Below are 24,880 nucleotides of genomic sequence, written 5' to 3' on the forward strand. Positions count from 1 at the left end.
GAAGCTATCAGGTTAGCTACACCACATCTGCAACGGCCTCCAGCATCAAAGGCTCCAGCCAGACGTCCCTTCCGAGGAAGAGGCTACGCTCCAAGGATGCCAAAATGCTACACCTGCAACCGTGTGGGACATGACACCCGGGATTGTCCCCAACGAGTTCCAGCTCCCGCCACGTACCAGCCCAGAGGAACAGATTCCAGAGGCAGAGGTAGAGGCGGAAGACAAGGTCGTCGTGGTCCAAGGCGTGATCCACAAACTCCACTTGTGACACTGGCCATAACCAACGTTCCACAACCTGATCCAAAGTTCGACAGACGTCTTTTGTGGACTTTAGATAGTGGAGCAGCTGTGCACGTTACCCACAGAAGGGAACTTTTCACAGAGATGGGCGAACCAGAGCCCGAGTATCGAGAACTGTATTCCTTCACCAACCACACTTGCAAGGTTATGGGAAAAGGAACTGTTTACATTGAAGAACTCGATACACACATCCCTGATGTTTATTATATACCTTCAGCAACCAGTAATTTGCTTAGTCAAAGTCACTTGTCTAGAGAAACTGACACTCAAGAGTTAAACTAAGAAAGCTTTATTGCGCAGGTCATAAAACAAAATGTTATCTGAATGTGATTTATTGCGCACGCGTTACACATTCCAAAAATTCTTTTCTTCTTTGTTCGGCTGCCAGCTTGGCAGACGTAGCTTTCATTATCAAAATGTAACCATTAGTTATTTCTGTTTCATTTACTTTTATTATTTTCGTATTAAAGTTTGTTTATTAATTAGAATATACTTGTCAAAGACTTTTATTTTATTTTTTAATATCTCAAAAGATATGCGGAAGGGAATCAGCCTCGGTCCATTGATCTCAGATTTCCCCAGGGCGTTTTTCCCCTGACATGCATTAAGTGGTGATGGGAAATAGAACAATTGCACGGCCGCAAGAGATTCCAATTTCAAATGAAAAGAGCTATCATGATACATAGAAGTGGAGTAGGCAGTTTTAAAATAATATCTTTTTGAAAAAAATTCCTAGCTCTGAAATTTTCAGTCCTTGCTCCAATTCTGTCATAAGCTGACATAAGAACATTTAGCATTAGCATATAATTAGAAGTATAAGATTAATTGAATGATATTTTTAAAATGATTAATACCACAATCTGTACAGTTGATGTCCCAGATGGTGCTTCTGGTACCTAATGATAGAGGTTTTTAGGTCTTCATTCACCTGTACCATTGATGTATTGGTACATGTGTGGAAGATTAATGCAAGATTACCAGCTAAAGTACTGAAAACTGTATATACAGGCACAGTTACAGGAAGTACTGCATGCATTAACAAAAGCAAACTATCTATGCCATTTCAAGTAAACAAAGAATATCATGATAGTTAAACATTGATGTGAACATCCAAGACAGACATATTCTACTGTTTTTATGTAGATTTTGCAACTCCCTTACAGTGGGTTCTTAAGATTATTTGTTTGTGTTTGCCCTGCATTTGACCATACGCCATGGTCATTATTAAATAAACATTGGGATAAAAATCAACATTTAGAAAGGTGGAGAAAAGCCTATATTCCCAACATTGTTCACCTATAAAGCTTAGACTAGAGAGCCAACCATTTATTCTTGCTCTCTTCTAGGCATTGCAACAATCCTGTCTGAGTTTGCCCACTTCCTCTCTCAATCACTTCTGCAAATGATATGTAAGTTGCTTTTAGGATACAAAGAAACTTCAGAAGGACAAGTTTCATTATGCTGTGTCAGTCACCTTCAATATTCAGTGAAAGAAGTTTCATGTAAGTTTAAGAACTTAAAGAAAAGGGGGGGTGTAAATAAGCAGCAAAAGGGTGATTAAAACATTGATTTTGGACAGTTAATCAATGGATGAAAGGTCCAGACTGAATGGAAATAAGATTTTGGAACTAATTATAAGAATTCTTTTTGTTTGTCTAAAATTGTATTAAGACATATGAAGATTATATTTAAAGGAGAAGACCATTGAATATAGAAGAGTAATATCACTTAGACTTATATATTGCTTCACGGTGCTTTATAGCCCTCTCTAAGTGGTTTACAGAGTCAGCATATTGCCCCCAACAATCTGGGTCCTCATGTAACTGACCTTGGAAGGATGGAAGGCTGAGTCAACCTTGAGCTGGTGAGGAACAAACCCTGGCAGCCAGCAGAATTAGCCCGCAATACTGCATTCTAGCCACTGTGCCACCATGGCTCAATGTAAGTGCTTTAATTCTGGAAGAATTCAAGGATATTTAGCAACAATGTACTCAAAACTTTCTTTTAAGATTGTTACTGTAAAATAGATTCAAAAGAGATAGAAGATACAAGTTGGAATCAGAATGTTTTGAATAGGGATTCAAAATGACAGGTTATAGGAGTGATATTGAGAAAAATGTTATATATGACTTATGAAAGTAGCACTAGCTGATATTTTAGTAGCTAAAAGGAACACACAAATAATAAATTAGAAGCGTGATGGATGGGTAGATTTTCACTTGCAAAAGAGCAAGTTGGACAACTCTTTTATTTTGGATTTACAAAAAGTATGTGTTATATTATGAAGAAGTTTCTGAGTAACGATAAAGAGAGAATGAAAAGAAATTAGCTTTTGGGCTCTACTTAAAAGGAATCAACATCAAGACTTTTAAAAGCAAAAAAAAGGTTTATAAAGTTGGCTTCGTATATGAATTTTTCTAGCAGCTTTTAAAAGTTTTTTAACCAGGACTATATGATGATTTGTTTATAGATATGATATGGGAAGTAGGAACTTTTTGTTGTGTATTGTATTGTGTTGCATTCTTAGAGAAAATGATAAACTATGGTGTTAAAAACTGAAAGAAAAACTTAAGGAGGTTCTGGGAAGAGATGATGAGAAAGTGAAAGGAAATTAATTTGTGGAACATTATTTGAAAGAATTAAAGATAAAAATGTTGTTTCTGGTACCTCTGAATGGCATTTTTCATGATTGAGTTTGAATGACAAACTTTAAAGATTTGTTTATAGATATATGATGTGGCATGAAGCAATTTTTTGTTGTACTTTTTAAAAAGTGCTAAGTTATAACGTTTTAATATAAAGGGATATATACAGTATATTAAAAAGTGGCTGAGTGGCAATTACATCGGCCTAATATGCAATACAGCCCTGGTTCGAATCCCAGTAAGGGTATGGCTAGCTGATGAGAGCTAAATAGCTTGAAATGGATCCATACTAGTCTCCCTTTATTTATTTATCAGCACAAATACAACACAAATATAAAAAGGCAACATTAAAAATAAAAATATGGGTTTCTGTCTGGATGGTTTTCTGTGATGAGCCGAATGACAGAAAGAGAGAGTAGTGAGCTCCCTCCCATATTTGGGCATACCAGGGGTTGTAACACAAATACATACCTATTTCCCTGGCTTAGCGGATAAAAGGAGGAGAGCCTGTGGCTGAGTGGCAATTACATTGGCCTAATATGCAATACAGCCCTGGTTCGAATCCCAGTAAGGGTATGGCTAGCTGATGAGAGCTAAATAGCTTGAAATTGATCCATACTAGTCTCCCTTTATTTATTTATCAGCACAAATACAACACACACACACACACACACACACACAAGCTATTATATATATATATAATTCTGAATATTTAAATTCTGAATATTCTGATAATATTTAAATGACTTTCACTGATTAAGTTTGAATGATATAAAAGCAACATAAATTATCATAATAGACCTAACTTTCTGACTCTTAATTTCATATGGAAACTAGTAGCAGTGCAAAGGAACATTATTGAACAATAACAAAAATGCATTTATACCCACAATGTCAAACTTAAGGCCCAGGGGCTGGATCTGGTCCATGGGGTACTTAGATCTGGCCCACAGGGCTGCCCTGGAAACAGTGAAGGATCAGCCTGCGTTGGCTCTGCCAGCGAAAACAGAGCTCTAGAGGGACATGCGCAACCTACCCTGCCTCCATTTTTGGCCACAATGTCCTCCTGCAGCCCTCTGTCAATGAAAATGGAGCTCAGGGTAGCCACATGTGACATGACCGGAGTCCATTTTCTGCCATCACAGCCTCCTGAAGCCCTCTGTCAAGGAAAAGGAAGCCTGGGCAGGCCGCATGCAGCCTCCCTGAGCTCCATTTTTGCTGGCAAAGGGCTGCAGGAGGCCGTTGCAACCAAAAATGGAGCCTTGATGAGTGATGTTGACCTGGTCATGTCCACCCTGGCCACGCCCTCAGCCACACACACACACTCCCCCACGAGTCAAACACAACCCCAATGCAGCCCTCAATGAAATTGAGTTTGACACCCCTGAAAATATACAATTGCCTTTAGTGCACTTAGCCCACAACAATGAAATGCATATCATTCTTAAATTATCTTTTAATTTAATGATTTTTTGACTGAATAACATGGGTGATGAGTAAGACACAGCCTGAGTAAGACACAACCACATACTTCTGCTGAAGATGGAGCATAAAAGATGATGGCCTAAGAGTTCAACATGAGAGTTTCTCACTTGGGCTACCGTACTTCCCTCCTAAAAGAATACAAAAGGGTTCTCCTAGTTGCAAAAAAGAGCAGCATCTCTTTAAATTAAATGGAAAGAATGCAAGCTGTATGAATAACAAGAGCTGTATGTGCTGCTAACACATTCACACCATACCACGGCATTTTAACAGTGTGAAGGGGAGATCTCTCAGTTCTCTGCCCTAAAAAGCAGGAAGCTGTGAGGTATTATCACCCCTGACATTAAAAGCACCCTTGCTGCTCAACTGCTAGGTGCTTCTGCAAAGGATTTGAAAACACATATTTCCATAGCCAAAGGAAGCAGCAGTGCCAGACACTGTGTGGCATTCACATCAATATCTACATTCACATCTATATCTGCATCTACATTTATATCCAGTGAAGAGAGAGAAAGAGAGACAGGAAAAAAGAGAGTGCATTTTACAAAGGAATTTGCAATCTTCCTCTCAATAGCCAGAACAAATTTTACAGAGGCTGTAAAATTTCTGTATCGATAGGGCTTAGATCTAGCTCTCTAGCCTCAAAAACAGCAAGATAGTATTGATCCTGTATCCATGAGAGAGCTGGAATTATAGAAATATTACCATGCTAAATGCCTGAAAGAGTAATACTGTTTAATATTACAACTTGGATTCAAAGTCCTCTATGTTCAAAAATGCTGCAAAGATGGAGATATGAAGAAGAAATTAGATAACCACTTGTTTGGAAGGTATAATCTCCTAACTGAGTAGGAGGTTGGACTAGAAGACCTCCAAGGTCCCTTCCAACCCTGTTATTCTATGTTCTACATTCTATGTTCTACCACAACATGCTGTTAGGTCGGTGGTATAGTTGAAATTCAGCTCTGTTTTCTTGCCTTTCTCTGTCTTTCCCCCTCCTCTCTCTGTATACTGCATATTTTCCAAACTCAGTAAACCATTTTGTACATTAGAGGAGGGGGAATCCCTGAAAGCAACAATAAACTGAGGAATGACAACACATGTACATTCTTCAAAATCCCAATAGAACATTTTTATCCCTTGCTTAAAACAGTGTAAATCAATCTCACCTCGTCTGCAACAATCAGGGTGCCGCTATCAAAGATGCCCCATTTTTAATTCCCAACAATCTAGTCTAATTATAGATTTTCCAGTGAGGATTGTAAACTATGGAGCATTCATAAAGATAATTCTGTGCATCCTACACACAATCTAGGAATATGTGGATGAAACCGATCCTATGATTTGTGCCAAAAACGAACCACAAGCTTGAAACTATGGCTGCAGAAGTTTAGTTACTGCAATTTCTATGAGGTGTAGTTTCAGAATGTTTTCAAGGGCAATCCCATGTCCTACGTTATTCTAAATAAGAGGTGATTAAGGTATGAGTCATTGTAGCCAGATCCTTTTTCCCCAAATAGTGTGCAGCTGGTAAATAAAGCTATGCAAAGGCGTTTTCAACCATTCTTGCTATCCAAGTCCCGGACAATTGACAGAATCCAAAGTCATGTGCAAATTGGAAACCTGACCTTTCAGAGATACTGCTGCCCTAACTTGAATGGGTTAGATTCCTTACTACCCTGTTAGATCGTCTACTGATCAAGAGAATTTCTTCCTGCTGGGGAAACTTCACTTTCTTCACCATGTCTAATCCTTCACTGCATTGAAGGGTACAGTTCAAAGACTCCACCTTAGGCTCCTTAGCAACATTTCAGACGATACAGAATTTGCTGTTATTCAGTGCATTGTTATGATCTAATCCCTGATGTATGGATAACCTTTCTCAGTACCTTGATGTACACATTAAAAAAAGAGTACAATGCACACTGTAGATCTAAGAAATCCTACAGGATAAAAGCAAGAGTTTTTACTGCATCATCTTCTCGAAAAACTGAAAAATAGTGTCCACCTCTAGTATTAATAAGAGTTCTCAAAAAGTTTCTAGTCACTGATTGTATGAATTGCTGTTGAAAATTCCATTAAAACTGGGCCCGGTTCCCAGAACATTCAGTCTGTAAAATATCTATGGTTCTTTTTACTCTGCTGGTTGGGTTAGAATTCAAATTGAAGAGTTCTGTATGATCATATTCAAAGTGAGTCAGTTTGGTTTAGTAGTTAAGGCTCCAGGCTAGAAACTAGGAGACCATGAGCTCTAGTCCCATTTTAGGCCTGAAAGCCAGCTGGGTGACTTTGGGCCAATCACTTTCCCTTTGCCCATCTCACTTCACAGAATCGTGGTTGTGAGGAAAATAAGAGAAGGAAGACGTGTTAGGTATATCCTCATAAAACTAATAAAGGCATGATATAAATAAATGAGAAGATTAAGATCCAGAATGATCCAATATAAGACAATTTAATAGGAGAAATTGGAATGGAAATAAGCAATGACAAAAAGAGGATAGAAACAATATTTTCATCTTTTTGCTAATGATCTCTAGGAATGGACCCTGGGGAATGGATAGAGTCATATCTTATAGCTTTCTAGTTTTCTTTTAAATTATAGGCTTATAGTATATATAACAGAATTTTCTCTTTTAAAATGTTTGTTTACTCTTTCCATCAGCAGAAATCTCTGATGAATGAATTGAAACTCTTTGAATCTCAATTTTATCTTTAAGGGACTTCCCCACCCCCCACCCCAAACATATAAGAGTTTTTAGATTTTACAACATTATTTCATTTTACAAGTGTTGCTATTTTTTATATTGAATATTTCTCTCGTGCCTATTTTAATCATGACATCATAAAAAATCCCAAAGTACTTTGAATGATTAATATAATATGCATTCAGTGACTGTATCTTTATCTAACCCAGCCCCACTAGGGGATGGGATGGGAAGACATGCTAGTAAGAAGATTTTATCTGTTCCAGTGGTGGGTCCCTACCAGTTCGGCCAAACTGGTAGTGGCATGCTGGCCTGGGTCACAGAACCGGCAGCGACCCTGGCTGGCCACGCCTCCAAACCAGTTCCCCGGTCACCCCGGTTGCCACCGCCATCTTGTTTTTGAGTTCTGTGCATGTGCAGAACAATTTCTATTGAAGCGCGCCCACGAGTGAACTGGCAGTAACACTGGCTAGAACCCACCTCTGTTCTGTTCCCTCTGCTATCAACCTGAATTGACAGTGGGACAGAGTTGTAGAAAACCATTAAGAGAAAAGATTCTATATTTTGATATTTTCATAAACTTTTTCCTTGGTATGGAATGACATATAAAAGAGAGGGCTAATTTAATTGATATAATTCATGAGTTGGAAGCATTTTTAAAGCCACAAGCTTTCATTATGAGCAAGCTCTGATTTGATCTGAAGGCAAAAATTGGTATGTTTCTTAATCTGGAGTCAACCCAAAAATCCAGAATCCTCAAACTCTCCTAAACAAATAATATTACATACTATGATTAAGCAATCATAAAGAACAAATTTAAAAGGTTTGCAGGGACAAAGTGGAAGGTAATTGATAAATTAAAATGATGCATTTACCTGGATCTTCTATTGACAAATTCTTCGTTAACCACTGAACAATGTCTGAACCTAGAAAAAAAATTATAATATAATTAAAATGCACTTGCTATAAATTAGCCACATTTTACTGTCATTTTAAAAGCAAAGCAAAAGTTGGCTTTCCCAATAGATTTGTTTATTAATATATAATATAAAGAGGCAACATACGGACGTGGTGGCTCAGTTGCTAAGACGCTGAGCTTGTCAATCAGAAAGGTTGGCAGTTCGGCGGTTCGAATCCCTAGCGCTGTGTAATGGAGTGAGCCCCCATCACTTGTCCCAGCTTCTGCCAAAATAGCAGTTTGAAAGCATGTAAAAATGGAACTAGAAAAATAGGGACCACTTTGGTGGGAAGGTAACAGCATTCCATGTGCCTTTGGCGTTTAATCATGCCAACCAAATGACCACAGAGACATGGTGGGGTTAGGGTTAGGGGCTGCATCAGAGAGCAGAAGGGAGAGTCCCTTTAGCTGTGGAAGCACAGTTAAAAACTGAAGAACAAACTTCACATATTATTGAACCCAGGGCCGGATTTAGATGAAAAGAGGCCCTTGGCTATTCCACTTATGGGGCTCTTTCACCTCCCATTTTTACGTTTGTAAATTACATGAGAGATAATAAAATACATCATTACTGTGATATATATCAATATATTAAATTAAACATGTTGTAATTGGTACTAACCTTTATAAAAAATGTGGCACGGATAATAAATAAAAATAAAAGGCCCCTCTTGATCTTGAGGCCCTAGGCTGAAGCCTAGTTAGCCTATAGGAAAATCTGGCCCTGATTGAACCCTTTAGAGATGGAATAGTTCAAACAAATAAATAAGAGAAGCCAACTCACTTTGCTCAAAAAAGATCAATAATTACAAAACTCCTTCTGAAAACAACTGTTATCCAATAATCTAAGTTTTCTAGTGAATCACATAACTACATCTCTGATCATGATGTTTAATTATTAGCAGCAATCTGTGGGAAAGGACAGTCATTAATTTATCCAATTCCTAAACTGTTTTAGGATATTTAATCCAGATCGTGTTTTACCTTATTTTCCTGGAATGCAATTCTTGTCTCCTGTAATGTAGGCTATATTGTACAAATGGGGAAAAGATGTCTTTAATTCACTACAACAAATAAAGACACCTTTGAGTTGTGCTCAATTCCTTCTGCTAAAGAGGTTGTAACATTAACAGAAGGTTATATTAGGTTACACTAACAGAATTGTGCTAGTCTGAAAGTACATCTCTTCCCCCTCACATTTACGGGCCAAGAAGTTAGAAATGGTCCCTTCTGAGATATTTGCCATGGCCCCATTCCTTTGCATCTTTTACAATGGAGAACTCTCATTTCACAGATGTCATGAAATATTCTAGTCTGTTTTTCTCATATAGCTGAGATTTTTATCTATGTATTAGCAAACCATGTAATCTGGGGTTAAAAAAAACTTCATTATCAAAATATGTAGCGCAAACATAGCTAAAAAAATCCCCCCCCCCATTTTCAAGTCTTCTTTCAGTTATACTCTAATTCAAACCTTGATTGTGTAACAATGCTATAAATAAGAAAGGTAAAGCAAGACTATGAATTACTATTACTAAATTGTTGCAAAAGTGTTTACCATTTCATTGAAGATAAGATAACCTTTCCTTCAAGGCACATACTTGAAAGTTATGACTTATTTTTACAACTATAATTTCTATGATAGCCCAGGAATCAACTTAGTGTTTCAACATTTTTCACAACAATGAGGAAGCAGAAAACTAAATGTATTTACTGCCCCCATTCATCTGAAATAGTGTGTCAGTACACCCTAACATTTGTCCCTACATACTTGAGGATGTATCACAAACTGAGTGGTTGATTGCTTTCCATCTTCCCACTGGTATCTGATTAGAAAGGATACTTGAACTAAACTTATCTTGCTGTTGTCTAAAACTCTTCTTCAATATTTATTTTGAAAAGGCATTACTGGAGATGCTGAGAACACTGAAGGAGCAAAAACCATTTTTTTATGAACAGGTACAATGTTTCTGCAGCCTTAAAGAAAGATTCTTTTAATTCAGTATTTTTTAGATATCTCTTTGTTTTTGGCTAGATTTAAAGTGCTAAGACACTTCAATTAGTCCAGAGTTTGCATGTTTATTTTTAGAATATGTGCTATAATTTCTTTTCCCCTCCAGAGGCAGTCCAACTCTTGTGTGCTAACTGAGTGCAAATTTTCACAGCTAAGTTGCAAAGAACTCAGCAAAGGAGAGGTGGGGGGTAGCCTGGAAACCACAATAACTAAGTTGCAGAGGCTATTCTATTAGCCTTCATTAAAGGTGTCAAAACAGTGCCATGTTTTCACATTTTCTTCTGTCTTCTCAAGTTGTATCCCACACATAAACTAAACTAATCTCTTTCTCTAAAAAGCATCAGTAACACTCTATAATTTGCACAACAGTAACCTCTTCCATAACACGCTAACAGCTGCTTGTGACTGTTAATGTTCCCAAAACAGGGAGTTTTAATCATTCAAGGATAACTTAACAAGTGGCATTTGCACTGATAGCTCATCTTATGCCAGAGCAACTTCCAAATGACATGATGTAAAAGCCAACCATCATAAAGGAAGATACATAATTGAAGAAAAACTTTATTAATAATCAAATATTCAAACATGTCACAGAGTAACTAATAATTAGGATTGAGAATATCTGGGATAATTTCAGCATGATTTCTTTGACTCTCTAAGTCACTAAAGGCTGAATCTGTCCGGGCAAAAATCTGTTCATCTACCTTGCTCTGATGACCAGCAGTTCTGAGAAGGTCCCAGAAACTTACATATTAAAAGGCTGTGTTCTATTACTGAGTTACGGTTTACATATTACTTATCATCTTTTTTATTATCTCTTACAGTTATGTTTTTCTGTACCAGTATCTTAATTTATATTTTTCTTTTGGCACTTGTATTGCATCCCAGATAAATTACAGAGCATCCAAAGGACCATTTGGTATCACTACAGAGTCACCAATCTCAATAGTACACAGGTTATGCATGCTTTACAGCTGTGGCAGGGCCATCAGTGATTACAGATTTACTACCTGGATTTGCATAAAAGGTTGCACCATCTTTGGAAATGGAAGCATTTTTTTTATTAGAGCGGAAGTGTAATTTTGTAACTATTGCTATTTTATTGATTCTTCAATTTAAGAAAAGGTGATAAGTATAACAAAGATTGGAAATTTTAAATATAGAATGAACCTGGTCAATTTTCTTGCGTATACACTTTTGAATGGTGTTTAAATGTTGTTTATTTCCTGTTGATGGCTTATTTGTTAGAATGCCAAGCTTCCAGGGATTCTCTAGTGTTTTCAGATTTAGCTTAGTCTAGTTTCCCAGGTAAATTATGGTTGCCTCAGTCCATATATTGTGAAGTGAAGGCATTTTCATTGCTTTCTCATTGTTGATGTTTATTGAATCTGCTCTGCTACTTTTCTGCCACTTGTTATAGTGGCTGTTACAGTCCTATAGATAATTATAGCCCCACACATCCCTGCGACCTATTCGCTCGCACAGAGAGGGACTTCTCCGGGTGCGGCGCCCAGGAGTAGGGCCTTCTCTGTGATGGGCCCTACCCTTTGGAATGACCTCCCCCCAGACATTAGGACTACAACTGACCTCCGCTCCTTCCGTATGAAACTTAAGACCCACCTGTTCCGACTAGCCGGCCTGGCTTAAATTTAGAGCTTTTCCACCTCTTGGGCATTTTTAATTGTTAATTTTAATTTTTAAATTTTAACTGTCATTGGGGTTTTAATTGTCTTAAAGTACTGTAATTTATTTATTTATTTTCCACCTCCTCCATATTATATTGTTGTGACTGTTGCTATTGTACGTCGCCCCGAGTCCCTGGGGGGAGAGGGGGCGACTAAGTAGTCAAATTAAATAAATAAATAATAAATAAATTCATGTTTTTTTCTTCTTCTTGGGCTGCTGGGTCTCTTGGATACTTAAAATGTTTTGGAGGCCTACAGTTAGTTTGTGTGCTATGGTGTTGCCACCTGGTTGTAACAATCTGTTGTTTCTGAGATGTTTCTTGATGTTTTACAGTGTTAACTTTTTCATAGCTTGTATTGGTTGTGCTGAAGTGCATTGAGTTGTGAGGCACTTTTCATGAAGAATCTATTGGGCCTGAAATGTATTAATGGATATTTATGTAAAAGCACTGAAATTGGATCTTTGGATCAGTTTGTTTTGTTTTATGCAATCAATGATATATTTGTTCCCGCACTGCCACCACCACCCCGCCAATGAGACAAGACTGATAAGATTTCCAACACTGCATGCCATTGAGTTCAGTGGATCTTAACTGCATTGAAAATATAATGAGTATAGAGAAACATGTATGTGTATGTTAAGGAGTACAAGTTTACAGAATGGCTCAGTTAACTATTGTTTTAACTGTTCAGTTGTGTCTGACTCTTGGCAACTTTATAGGCAAGGGCTCTCCATATTGCCCTGTCAAGATCTTTGTATTAGTTTTGATGTTATCAAGCTAGCATGCTCTTTGCTTGCCCCTTCTTCTTGTTCCACTAACCATTCCTAGCATCATGGACTTCTCCAATGAATTTGCATGCTAAGTAAATCGGACACAATCTTGTGATTTTGGCTTCTAGTAATTTGTCTGGTTTTATATGATTTAGCACCTCTCTGTTGGTTGTTCTGGCTGTCCATGGTATACACAATAATCCACACAAACCCCACAGTTCAAGGGCATTAATTCTTCTTCAATCAGCCATTCTTAGTATCCAACTCTCACACCCATACATCATTATAGAGAAGATTATGGTTCTAACTTGCCTGTGTTTTGTATTAATATCAATGTATCTGCGTTTCCAGATCTTATTCTTATTAACCATTGTAGTGCAACCTAAGTTTATCTTGCATTTGATTTCTTCAGGGGTAGAAGTGCCATCGTGAGCAATGTTTGATCCAAGGAAGATAAACCTCTTAAAGTAATTCAATTTCCTCCTTAGGCTAGGTTAACACAGCATGATAAATTGTAGTTTGCTTTCACATTTCTACATCAGATAAAACTGGCTAGATTTATAAATCATGTTAAGCTCTAACAAGCCACACAGCTGGATTGACTCACTTATTTTACTTCCAGTTTTTCTATTCGACAATGTAAGTAAAACAGTTTATATCAGGTGAAATGGCAAGCTTAAGGAAACATAAAAACAAGACAGTTGTTGAAATAATAAACATTTCAACCAACAACTTCAGTAATTAATAAGAAAAAATAATGAGCCTGGTTAGATGAATGAATGCATGGAGAAAGAAAAAAATCAATTTCATACTTTGTATCATGCACAACAGGTGAAGCCAAATCACATTTGGCTCCTGGTGTTAACTAGTCTGAAGGAGAGCTACAGTTTTGACTAATTCATTTTCAGGAAGCTTTATCTGATTTCCAATTTTCTAGTCTCTGACTGAGACTTATTTGGCTTCTTAAAATAATGCCTACAAATCAATAAAACCTTTTGCACCTTTTTCTGTTTGTTGCTTTGGAAAACTGGCATATTTTCTATCTCCCATCCTTATTTTAAAATGTCCTGACCTCCTTTTATTCGGAACCGGAGATTTCTTGGCTTGATATTTAACATTGCGAAAGCATTTCAGCACTAGCAATATATAATGTCACTCTACCATCACTGGGACAACAAATCAGGAACTGAGATTTATGTTGCTTTAATGACAGCTGAATGCTGCCATAAATCCCTAGTGCAGAAATGCTACATCATGGCCATTTCCATACCAGTAATTTATAGCATCTTATAGCATCACTTATAGGACTATCAATTCTAAATTGCTGAAGTCCAGATTACCATCAGATAGCAGCAATTTGATATAGAAGGATTTTTGCTGCCATTTAGCAGCCAGTTGAGTGACTGCATACAAGATTTGGTAACTCTAATAATCCAGCCATGTATCATTGATAAAGACAACATTTATATAGCCACAATAATGATAGAGTGGCTCTCTAAGATGTTGTAACGCATTAATGAAGAAATACACCAATTACCATAGCATATCCAATCTGGAAATGTATAAGGACAAAAATTACTGCAGTTCACTATATCACCATGAGTCATTTTTTCCTCTAATTTAGCATTTACAAAAGCAGACTGCCATTTAAAAAAAAAAAGGATAACCAAAGGTTCTGATATTTTGAGATAAATACCTTTCAAAGGTAACTGTACTTTTAGTGTTAACATTCGTTATCTCCTATTATTATTGTTATTGTTGTGTTGTTATTGTTATTATTAAACTTCTTTGTCGCCCATCTCTCCAAGGCTTTTTCTCTATCCATCCCATCTCAGCACTTTAGTTTTGTCTGTTTCTCTGAATTGCATTTTGATTGTTTGCTGGTAAAGAAAACATTGTGTATAAATATATTGAGTAGAAAATAAGATCAAAACAAGAACCATTCACTTCTTGAGGTTTAGGTGTATGAAATGAAATGAAATATTTTTTTAGATACTGCCGTACATTGTCAGAACATGTGCTGTTGGAAGTAACACTGGATGTCACCTTGCATGGTATGTGCATGCAGAGTATCTTTGGTCTTAATGTGTGAAACTAGCCGCTGTGGTTTGTAAATCATGGTTTATGATGTAGCGTAATGTGTGAATCTAGACATGTTTTGTTTACTCAATAGCTGCTCAATAAGCAAACTGTGGCGTCATGCAATGTGTAAATCAAGACGATTCCCCCCCCTCCAAAAAAACCCACCATACAAGGCAGAAATCTATTCCCCTACTTCAGCAGGCAGGTCCAGCTATCATTCTGATACTAATACTTAAATCAGATTTCTTGTGTCTGGCAGGATTATTTTTTTGTTGGCCCATCCCCAGTTTTCATCTGTCGAGTCACTCCAAGGGAGCCACAACTTTTTTCCAGATTGGTATTTTGAATAAAATTACACAAAACTGGGATTTAGGGCTGCTTCTTGATCTTCTGAGCTCCAGGTCCTAGCTTTGTGTTTGTTTACTCTGTTAGTAAGACCCAGAAGCAGCTTTTTATCTATCCTATTGTTTCTGTTCTTACTTAAATGCCTCTGTGGTTATCTAAAACACCCTGAAATTAATGACACTCTGTGGATTAACAAATGTTTCTGAAGTGCTGCTCATATTTTGCCAAGCATTTGGAAATAACTCCAAGTTCAGGAAAGGCAAAGGCACTGAGAACTACTGCACACCTTGGAAGAGATATGAGGGCATGTACATTGTCTTATTCTTTTACTGTTTAGCTCATCTCTGCCAAATTGTTAAGTACAGAAGTTTGTAATAATGTTAAAACAAATCTAAACCAGAGGCGTCCATCAGAAAGTTGCAGTCAAAAAAGCCAAGATGGTTGCAGCAAACATGGATGACACAACAACAAAAAATGATTGTACAGTCACAGCCTGTACATCAGTGGTGGGTTGCAGGCGGTACGCCCCAGTATGGGCATACCGGAGCCTGCCTGGAGCACCAGATACCATTCTGGTACGGTGATCCGGAGGGCCCGCCCGCCCGCCCGAGCTCCTTACCAATCTTTAAGTCTTTGGCGCTTCCACACACGTGCACGACACTGAGCAGCTGGAGAGTCGTGGAGGCTCGTGAAGGCGCTAAGACGCATGTGTGTGCTGCGCATGGATGCACGCATGCTGCACGTGTCCATGTGGATGCCACCAGGCCCGTTCCAACCATACCAGTTGAAACGGGATCCGGAACCCACCACTGCTCTACATCTTGATTTTTTTTAACCCCTCCCTCCTTCTCACTGCATGGCAAACCCTTAAAGACAGTCAGCTCTTTTCACATTACCATTCTTCATGGATTTTATGCCAGATATTTTTTTGTACATCTTCCCTGTAACTGAAAAAATATTAAAATGCAACAAGAGAAGTGCAAAAGATTAAAAGATGTTATATAAAGAGATGTTTTCGAATTGGAGTGGAATTTTTAAAAGCCTTCCTCAATAACATTCTTCAGGGGAACAGTTTCAATCAGCACCTAAAAGTACGATAGTAGATACTGCACTAATCTTTGAAAAATCAGACACTGGAAATGCCAGAAATCTGCTTAGAATAAATGAAGATGGATCCCTTGAAAAGGGTTACTCAAAATAAGTAATAAAGCCCCAAGGTTGCTCAAAAGCACAAAATAATTCCCTTTTAACAATGGTGAAGTAAAACAAAAACAAAACGGATCATAAAAACAGATGGATATAGTGACACAGATTTTATCCTGACAGCTTCTTCTCTTAGATATATGTTGTTGTTGTTTTTTGTAGCAAAGAAAGAACAGGTTTCAAATGTGGGGGTTAAGGCACATACAATTATCCCATCATCCATAAACAGATACTCAACCATAGTTACAAAATTTTCATTTAAGTACATATTATGCCAATTACATTACCGGTGGAAATTAAAAGGTTGATAGAATAAATACATAATGGGAACTAACTAGAATACTCTCTGGGAAATATAATTAAGATCTATCTATTCAATCATTTTAATTCTATTCTGTTGGTAAGAAATAAAATCTTATACACTCAGAATTGAAACCAGTACCCATTGGACATTAAGGAAGGTTCACAAATTGCCTTCAAGTACAATATTTTGGGCTTGGTTTTGTTTAGTCAGTTAATGCTAAGGAAAAAATGACTTAACATAATGTTTAAATCAGTTCAGTAACAGTATTCATTCCCAGTACCGTGCTGATATATATCTATATGTATGCTTATTTTTGTTCTACCTCATCAAAATCATTGATGGTTTTATCCTGTTAATTCTTATTAGAAGCAAGGCAAAAACAGCCTAGCTGACTCAAACCTTTCCTATTTTTAACAAATTTTTATGCCATCTCTGATTTTCATTAATTGAGAAAAGCTGACAAAACAGCTGTCTGTCCTTTTCATGCACCTATATACAAGCATGCCCTCCTACTTTTCAGGAACAGATCAGGAAAGAAATGAAATGATGTTCACTCTAAATAGTTTTAGATAAGTGATGGGATTCAAAAAAATTTACTACCAGTTCTGAGGGAGTGGCTTGGTGGGCATGACATGGTTTGGTGGGTATGGCTTGGTGAGCATGGCCGGGGAAGGCTATTGTAAAATCTCCATTCCCTCCCCACTCCAGGGAAAGGTTATGGCAAAATCCCCAACTCCTCCCAATCAGCTGGAACTTGGGGGTGGAGCCAATCAAAGATGGCATTTACCAGTTCTCCAAACAACTCGAAATTTCTGCTACCAGTTCTCCAGAACTGGTCAGAACCTGCTGAATACCACCTCTGTTTTAGATATATCATTTCCCATTAAACAGAGGGCATGGTTATCTATTAATCCTTGAGCCAGCAGAAAAGGGCATTGTAATAAAATTTGCTATCTGGATTGCCGATCCCTATTTGGCCACAATAATGAAGCTAGTGATAGGAATGCTTTAAAAATATAGGATAAATTAAGGAAAGTAATTAGTAGATTCCCCCCAACTTTTTTTTCTCTCTTATTAAGCTGTGTCTACTGAGATGAAAGCAACCAACAATAACTTTTCTTAGCATCAAATGAGATGCAAGCAAGAGCAGGTGAAACTAAGTGTTTACCTACATTTTCTGGTGCTCAACCAAGAGTTACAATTGTAAAGGGGCTCAATCTCCATGATTGCGCTACTTCTGAGCACAACAGTAAACCCCAAATAGGCCTGCTGGCAGTTTGCAGGAGCAAAGGAGGATGAAATTGGAAGAAGGCACCATCAGTGTTTGGGCTGCATTGTTAACTAATGCTGGGGGGAAAAAAATATAAGATTTGCAGCAAGTCTAGTTTTGTCGTTGTAGCTAAGAGCATTCCATGGGTAGCCATGGTACCAGAACGTACTAGGTAAAACATCATTCTCTCAAAGTAATAAAAACATAAATCCTTTGTTGGTAGAAGCAGTGTTTTTTTCCCACTGTAATGCACTCAGTGTGTTGCACATTTTGTTGTAATGCACTCAATGTGACAGTATGAGTGACATTCAGCTGGCAGAATCCATTTGTCATTCCTGGCTATTGCACACAGCTAGTTCTCTCTTGAGGCACTCTTTCAAAAGAGCACTTGTGTATAAGATACTCACATCAAACTTGGCAAGCATTTTGGAAAACACTGGTCAGGTATTATGTGAAAAGATTCCTCTGTGAAAATGAAGTATCCACCTGTCCTTTGGTCAAACTAACATGGCCAAAGTCTAACCCTAACCTAGCAACTGCTGAGAAAGATAAAGTCCATAATAATCTAAAGTGACCAGTAGGAGCTAGAAATGTTTGATCCAAGATTGCATCAGCAACAGCATAATTGATAATGCATTCTAGTTCCTATCAGCCAGAAAAATTATATCAGGAGAAAGGGAAAATGTTACTTAAAAATTGAAACAGCTAAAGATAATTGGCAGTTGCTTCAGCTGTGAGTTTGTGCTGAATTAGATTGAACAAAAAAGTGTGGCTCTAATCACAACTGAGATAATGTTATTTGCTTAGGCAATATAACTGGTCATTTGGCTTTTCTTAAACTTTACATGGAATTGTTATAAATCTATTGTTTATATTCACACACACACCAAATCTATAATGGAAAAGAAAATATTTCTTTGAGACAAGTTTAACTCTAGGTGACTCCATGGGCACCATTCTGCAATTCTTTGGCAACAGCTTCAGTTTTCTATTGCTCCCAGTTTTTACACCATAAATATATAAATTTGTATCTTTTCAGTTAAGGAAAATAGGGGAGAATCTTTCTACCCATGCATATGGAGATATTTAAAATCTTAATATCTATAGATTGCTTACAGTCCAAAATCTAGAGTTCCTTTTTGCATTACTGATTCTGACTATGCTGACATTCCTTTTCAAATTGCATTAAGCAGTTCTTAATATTAGCCCAATCACTGATCAAGAAATCTCCCATATTATTACCCCCAAGAATAAATAATTGCTCTAAAGGAGCAAGTCTTCCTTAATAGAGATTCTTCCTGATGGTTATTACAAGGTACTACAATACATCTTAATTCCTTATTTTAAAGCTTTCTTCCATGTATTATTCTGTTAGTTAGTATCTCCCTCCTGTATAACAGAGTTGGAAGACACCTTGGAGGTCTTATTTATTTATTTGATCTGTCAGTCGTTTACAAGAAAATAGGTATAAGAATAAACATTATGAATGAAATGGGTACGAATAAATAAGAACAGTAAGATAGGGACGATAGGCACGATGGTGTGCTTATGCACGCCCCTTACAGATCTCTTAGGAATGGGGTCAGGTCAATAGTAGACAGTTTAAGGTTAAAGTTTTGGGGATTTGAAGATGTAACAACAACAAATGCATTCCATGCATTGACCACTTTGTTGCTGATGTCGTATTCAAGTTTGGAACATTTACATTGAGTTTGTATCTGTTGTGTGCTCTTGTATTATTGGGGTTGAAGCTGAAGTGATCATTGACTGGTAAGACATTATAGCAGATAATTTTGTGTACTATGCTTAAGTCTGACCGTAGATGGTGTAGTTCTAGGTTGTCTACCTCCTGCTCATGCAGAAGACCCTAGACCATTTCTGAAAGTGATTGTCCCATCTCTTCTTAAAAGTTGATGGAGGACCCACAACTTCTGAAGACAAGCTGCTCCACTACTTGATTGTTCTCACTGTCAGGAAATTTCTCCTTAGTTCTGGGTTGAAGCTCTCTTTGATTGGTTTCCATCCATTATTTCTTATCTTGCGTTCATGTGCTTTGCAAAATAGTTTGTGATAACTTAGTAAGTGTTTATATCCAAATCTGGAGAAGCTCCAAGCTCATATTTCCAAATTGAATGATTATAGGAGGACATGACCATGACCCTACTGTCCTTTTCCACAAAAATAACTTATATGGAGATGACTATATATCTTGTGCCCAATAGGATTGCATGCCAGGTTATTACAGCATGGATTAAATTATACGGGAATTAAATATAATTCATCCCTGCAGTACCATTCCCTTTATTGGCTTTATTGTTTCTTTATTGGCTTTTAATAATCGTAAACACTTTGATAATTTGGCATGGTCTGATTTATTCCATGTTATATATAAAATATAAAATAGAAGCCTTCATTGCAATCCTGGAATGCCTTTCTACAACTCCCTGGCTATCCTCCAAATTAATGGATGCAGTTCAATTCTTATTGGCCCAGTAAAAGGGAGCAGATAGTGTTATCTGCTCCAGCATTGCTATGCAGATGGAGAGAGGCTGAGGGTTTGTCAACTGAAGCACAAATTGAATTTGTTTATGATGGTATAAACTTCTCACCAAGATGAGATTTATCTCACTTTTTAATAACTATTTCTTTTCATAGGGCATTCAGGACTCTCTATTTCTAAAAATAATTGTCAACCCTGAAGCTGGCCTAGATGAAGCCATCTTGGAGCTTCAGTGCTGCACACCGAGCTGAGGGATAGGGAGTGGGGATTAGAGATAGCTGGGGGTTTGTAGGCAAAATAAAATGCTTTCTCTTGGGAACTAAGAACATTTTCACACCTGGCCAGAGGAAGGAGGAGTCATGTCACCAGACCTGTGGATGCTGCCTTGATTGGGCCATGTGACTGATTGTTTGGGATTGAAACTTTCGCTTTTAATTAGATGAAAACCGAGGGACCCTTCAGAATTGGTTTTCACCAGATATGTGCCAATATGATATTTCCAATAAAGTTATTCTTTGAGGAAATCACCTGCCTCAGAGTTTTGTTTGCAATGGATCAATTACTTGGAACCCTGACAATAATTTGTTTGTTTGTTAGCTACACCAGGATCTTGCTTAAAAAATCTGAAGGCTAATGACCAAGAATTAAATTCTGAAGATCTCAAATACCTTCTTCCAAAAGAACTATGAGGACCAGTAACTAGAAGATATATTTCATTGGAAAAGAAATAGATTGAATTATTCTGGTGGAAACTGAGCTTGTCCCTCCTGGGGTATAAAGCTTTAATTAAAATAACAATCTTACTACTTTGTTTGTTTCCTCATTACCCATGTTTCCATCAAATACCAATTCAGGTCTTAGCATTTCTTCTGAAACTAGGCTAATCGGGAGAATTGCCTCTAACATTCTGGCTCAGAGAAATATTTTTTTAAATATTTTATCACACATAAAAAAGCCAATAAAGTACATTTATAGAGCAGTTTTCTACATGTCTTCAAAGATCTATAAAATGAGGAAAGGGAGTCTTGTTATCCCAAGTGCTGTATCTCTTTTCTTTGTTTTGCTTGACTGAGGATTTTACATTATGTTTTTAATCATTTAAAGAGGTGTAAAGTTGATTTGTGACAAATATAACATCTAATTTAGCTGTTCAGTAGATATACACTGATTGGCTTCATAGATTACATTAAGCGTTGTCTATTTATTATGAATGGTTGAGTTTACCCAATGCAGTAGCCAACAACTTGTGAATATAGCACTACCTAGTACTTGACAATGTTTTGACATGCTTATTGTATGAATCCAACCTTTTTGATTTATAAAGCATAGTTTATAGCTTAGTAGGCTTTGTGACCTAGGCCAATGGTTTCTAATTTAGGGCAATATATAAACATAATCAGGCACATAATCACACTATTTAATAACTTGGTCTCTGGTCTACAAAAGTTTATGTTGTAATGTATTGTTCAGTCTCAAACACACCTAGAAAATTTTAAAAATGTATATACAGAGGCCCATACAGCTATTCCTGTGGAATTAATTGCTCTCATCCTAAAATGTTATACTTTTTTATCATTTGATTTTCCTGAATCTTACAGAGAAGCAATTACAGCCAATGGAATGTGAGATTTTTTTAATCACTTGTAATTTCTCCTTTCCTATTTACCTCCTCCTCCTCCTCCTCCTCATTCTTCTTCTTCTCTTCTGCTTTAAAAATATTCACTAAAATATACTAAATATAATAACAGCCAGGGGTGGCACAGTGGTTAGAATGCAGTACTGCAGGCTACTTCTGCTGACTGCCAGCTGCCTGCAATTTGGCAGTTCGAATCTCACCAGGCTCAAGGTTGACTCAGCCTTCCATCCTTCCGAGGTGGGTAAAACGAGGACCCAGATTGTTGGGGGCAATATGTTGACTCTGTAAACTGCTTAGAGAGAGCTATAAAGCACTATGAAGTGGTATTGTATATAAGTCTAAGTGCTATTGCTATTGCTAAATTTAAAAAGAAGAAATTATTTTTCCTGTAGAATGAGAAGTTGAAAAAGTAACCCAGAAGTAAGCAAAGGCAAACAGCTTCCATTTAGTTGTGAAGAAAAGATAGATATGTCTGTCACCAGGATTAAGTTTGTAGGTGAAGCCTTTTCTTTTTCAGAGTAGAATCTACTGAAGCTCCTCTATATTTATAGCTACGACTAAAGGATTTTATGTCGGCACTTAGGAAAGGACCGAGCAGAGGACAAATCAATATACCTGGCTGCCAGAATGAGATCTTCCCACTGATCCTCCTTTCCTTTTCATCCAGAATTATTACTTAAATCTCTTCCAAATGAGTTGCCTTCACAGTAACAGAGAATTACATCTGTCTATTCTTCATTTCAAAAATAAAACTAGATGGAGCCACATCCTTCCAAATAAATACCATAAATTTCCAGACAGCCTATGAAAAATGACTGTCCTAAATGCTATTTCTGAAATATATCTACTGGTAATCCAATGAAATTCCAAACTCTTTTATATAACACAAAGTACCAAAAAAGATTTAGTTACATCCCATTGCAACTAATTCCTACAATAATGGTAAATTATAACCAGTAATAAAATAGCACTAGTTGCAGCAACAATAAGAAAATAAATAGAAGACTATGTATAGGTCTTTTTAATGTTATCTCTGCACTTATCAGCTTGCCCAAGTGGAAACTATCAGACTGAAATAATTCATTCCTGTTTTTGAACTGTTGCATTCAAGTTTTACAAATTCATTGCAAGTAATGGGAAAATAGATAAGAATAAGGATTTTTCTTGTCTGGAGAGAAGCAAAGGGAAGCGGTATAGATTTCATTTCAAATGGCAATTTATGGCTAGCTTCTTTTGTTTATATGTGACTTATTTTTCTTTTCTGCTGAATATTTTGTTGTATATCATATTTTCTAGGATTTGTTCTACAATTTTCAAGACTGCCAGCTAAAGGACTGTTTGACAACAAAGGTTAAGAGATGTGATGTGATTTTCTACTCTCCATCCCCACAATCTTAAATTCAAGACTAAATCTTTAAAGGGCAAATTGATAACATGAAAAGAGATGAGGCCGCATTGACATTTGTGGGAATAGCACAATCTTAAATTATTCTTCCACTCATAACAACGTTGTTCAAATTTAAAGAATAATTCAAAGCTTATTAGTGCCCTTCAACATAGATGGGTTGCTGCCAGTTTGGCCCAGTTTGGCCAAACATGGTGGCAGCGGGAGGCTCTGTCCACCCACAAGCGCACAAGCAAACTGGTAGTAAACCAGTGAGCAACCCACCACTGCCCTTCACATGACACTAGAGAAACCAATGTTGGCTAGTTTGTGCCCAGAAAATCCAGGCATAGCACACTTTTTATTTATGGTGGCCTACCAAGACTTTAATAAAACTGCATAAGGCTGAAAAAAAAAGCAGACAGGATAGCAGTGTGATGGTGAACCTATGACAGGTGGCACACAGAGCTCTCTCTGCGGGAATGCCAGCCATCACCCCAGCCCAGATCCACCACGCATGCCTGCATGTCTTCCACCAGCCAGCTGGTCTTCAGGTCTCTGCCGTGCATGCACAGAGTGTGGGGCACATGCATGGGTGTGGGGCACATGGAGGGATGAGTGCGCACATGCATGGGGGTGGTAGCATTGCATTTTGGGACCTCGCACAGCACCCTGCGCCCCATTTTGGCTTTCAGGTTGGTACAGGAAGCCTTCCAGGTCCAAACGGGGCATGGGGGGGGCACGTACCAATCTGGAAGCCAAAAATGCTGTTGCATGTGCACACATACACATTTTTGGCATGCAACAACAAAAAGATTAGCCCTTACTGGGACAGCATATCCCAGGTTTACACAGAGACTTCTTGGTAGGTCGTAAGGTATCAGGTAAAAGCAGGTTATTTCATTAGCATGTCATTCTACTGTTGTTTTGACTGAATTCTGAGTTCTTAATAACCAGCTGATAAGTTGAACCCCTCCCCCCCAAACAGACCTTCTCAACAGTACTGGGTCTTAATTTATTGTACTACCGGTTCACCTGTGCATGCGCAGCACTCATGGTTGCGCAGCACTTGTGTATGCATGTGACGCTTCTGAGCATATGCAGAAGCATCTGGGCAGGTGGGCGGAGACTCCTGCCACCACTACTACCAGTTTGCCCGATCCGGGGCAAACCAGTAGAAACCCACCTCTGCTTCTTGGTTTCCACACGAGGACGCAATGAATGAGGTCTAGTGGGTAATATTAAGTACTGGAGGGACAAAAGACGCAACCAGGGAGCAACATAACAAAGTGAAGGATTGTTCTGAAAAGAAAAACAGAATGGGAGAGGAGAAGAAACAGAAAGGTTTCAGAAGCATAAATCATTTAAAAAATCAGAATTGACTCTCTCTTTTCTAAATGATAAAAAGGGTATAATATTTTAATTATGCTTCTCTATTGGGGAACTTAAGAGTTCCCTCTCCTGCACCCACTGCCATTAAACCCCATAGTTTTGTCAACTAGTTCAAGGATACCCTGCAAGTTTTATAGGGGAAGGGGTCTTGAACCTCGATTACTCGAGTCAGAAGCCCTAAATCTCTGAAGTCTCATTCTGGT

General features: G+C 37.7%; 1 protein-coding gene across 5 annotated transcripts in view; it reads right to left on the reverse strand.

Moving 5' to 3' along the window:
- The window catches only part of RGS7 (regulator of G protein signaling 7), a 173,875-nt gene that overhangs the window by 64,549 nt on the left and 84,446 nt on the right, over positions 1 to 24,880 (reverse strand). For all 5 annotated transcript variants that reach the window (XM_081944691.1, XM_081944692.1, XM_081944694.1 and 2 more), the window contains exon 4: positions 8,008 to 8,058. In XM_081944691.1, the coding sequence (XP_081800817.1) occupies positions 8,008 to 8,058 (51 nt within the window). The remainder of the gene's footprint in view (positions 1 to 8,007; positions 8,059 to 24,880) is intronic.

This window comes from Natrix helvetica, assembly GCF_964273705.1.
Source record: "Natrix helvetica genome assembly, chromosome: 2".
Lineage (NCBI taxonomy): Eukaryota > Metazoa > Chordata > Lepidosauria > Squamata > Natricidae > Natrix > Natrix helvetica.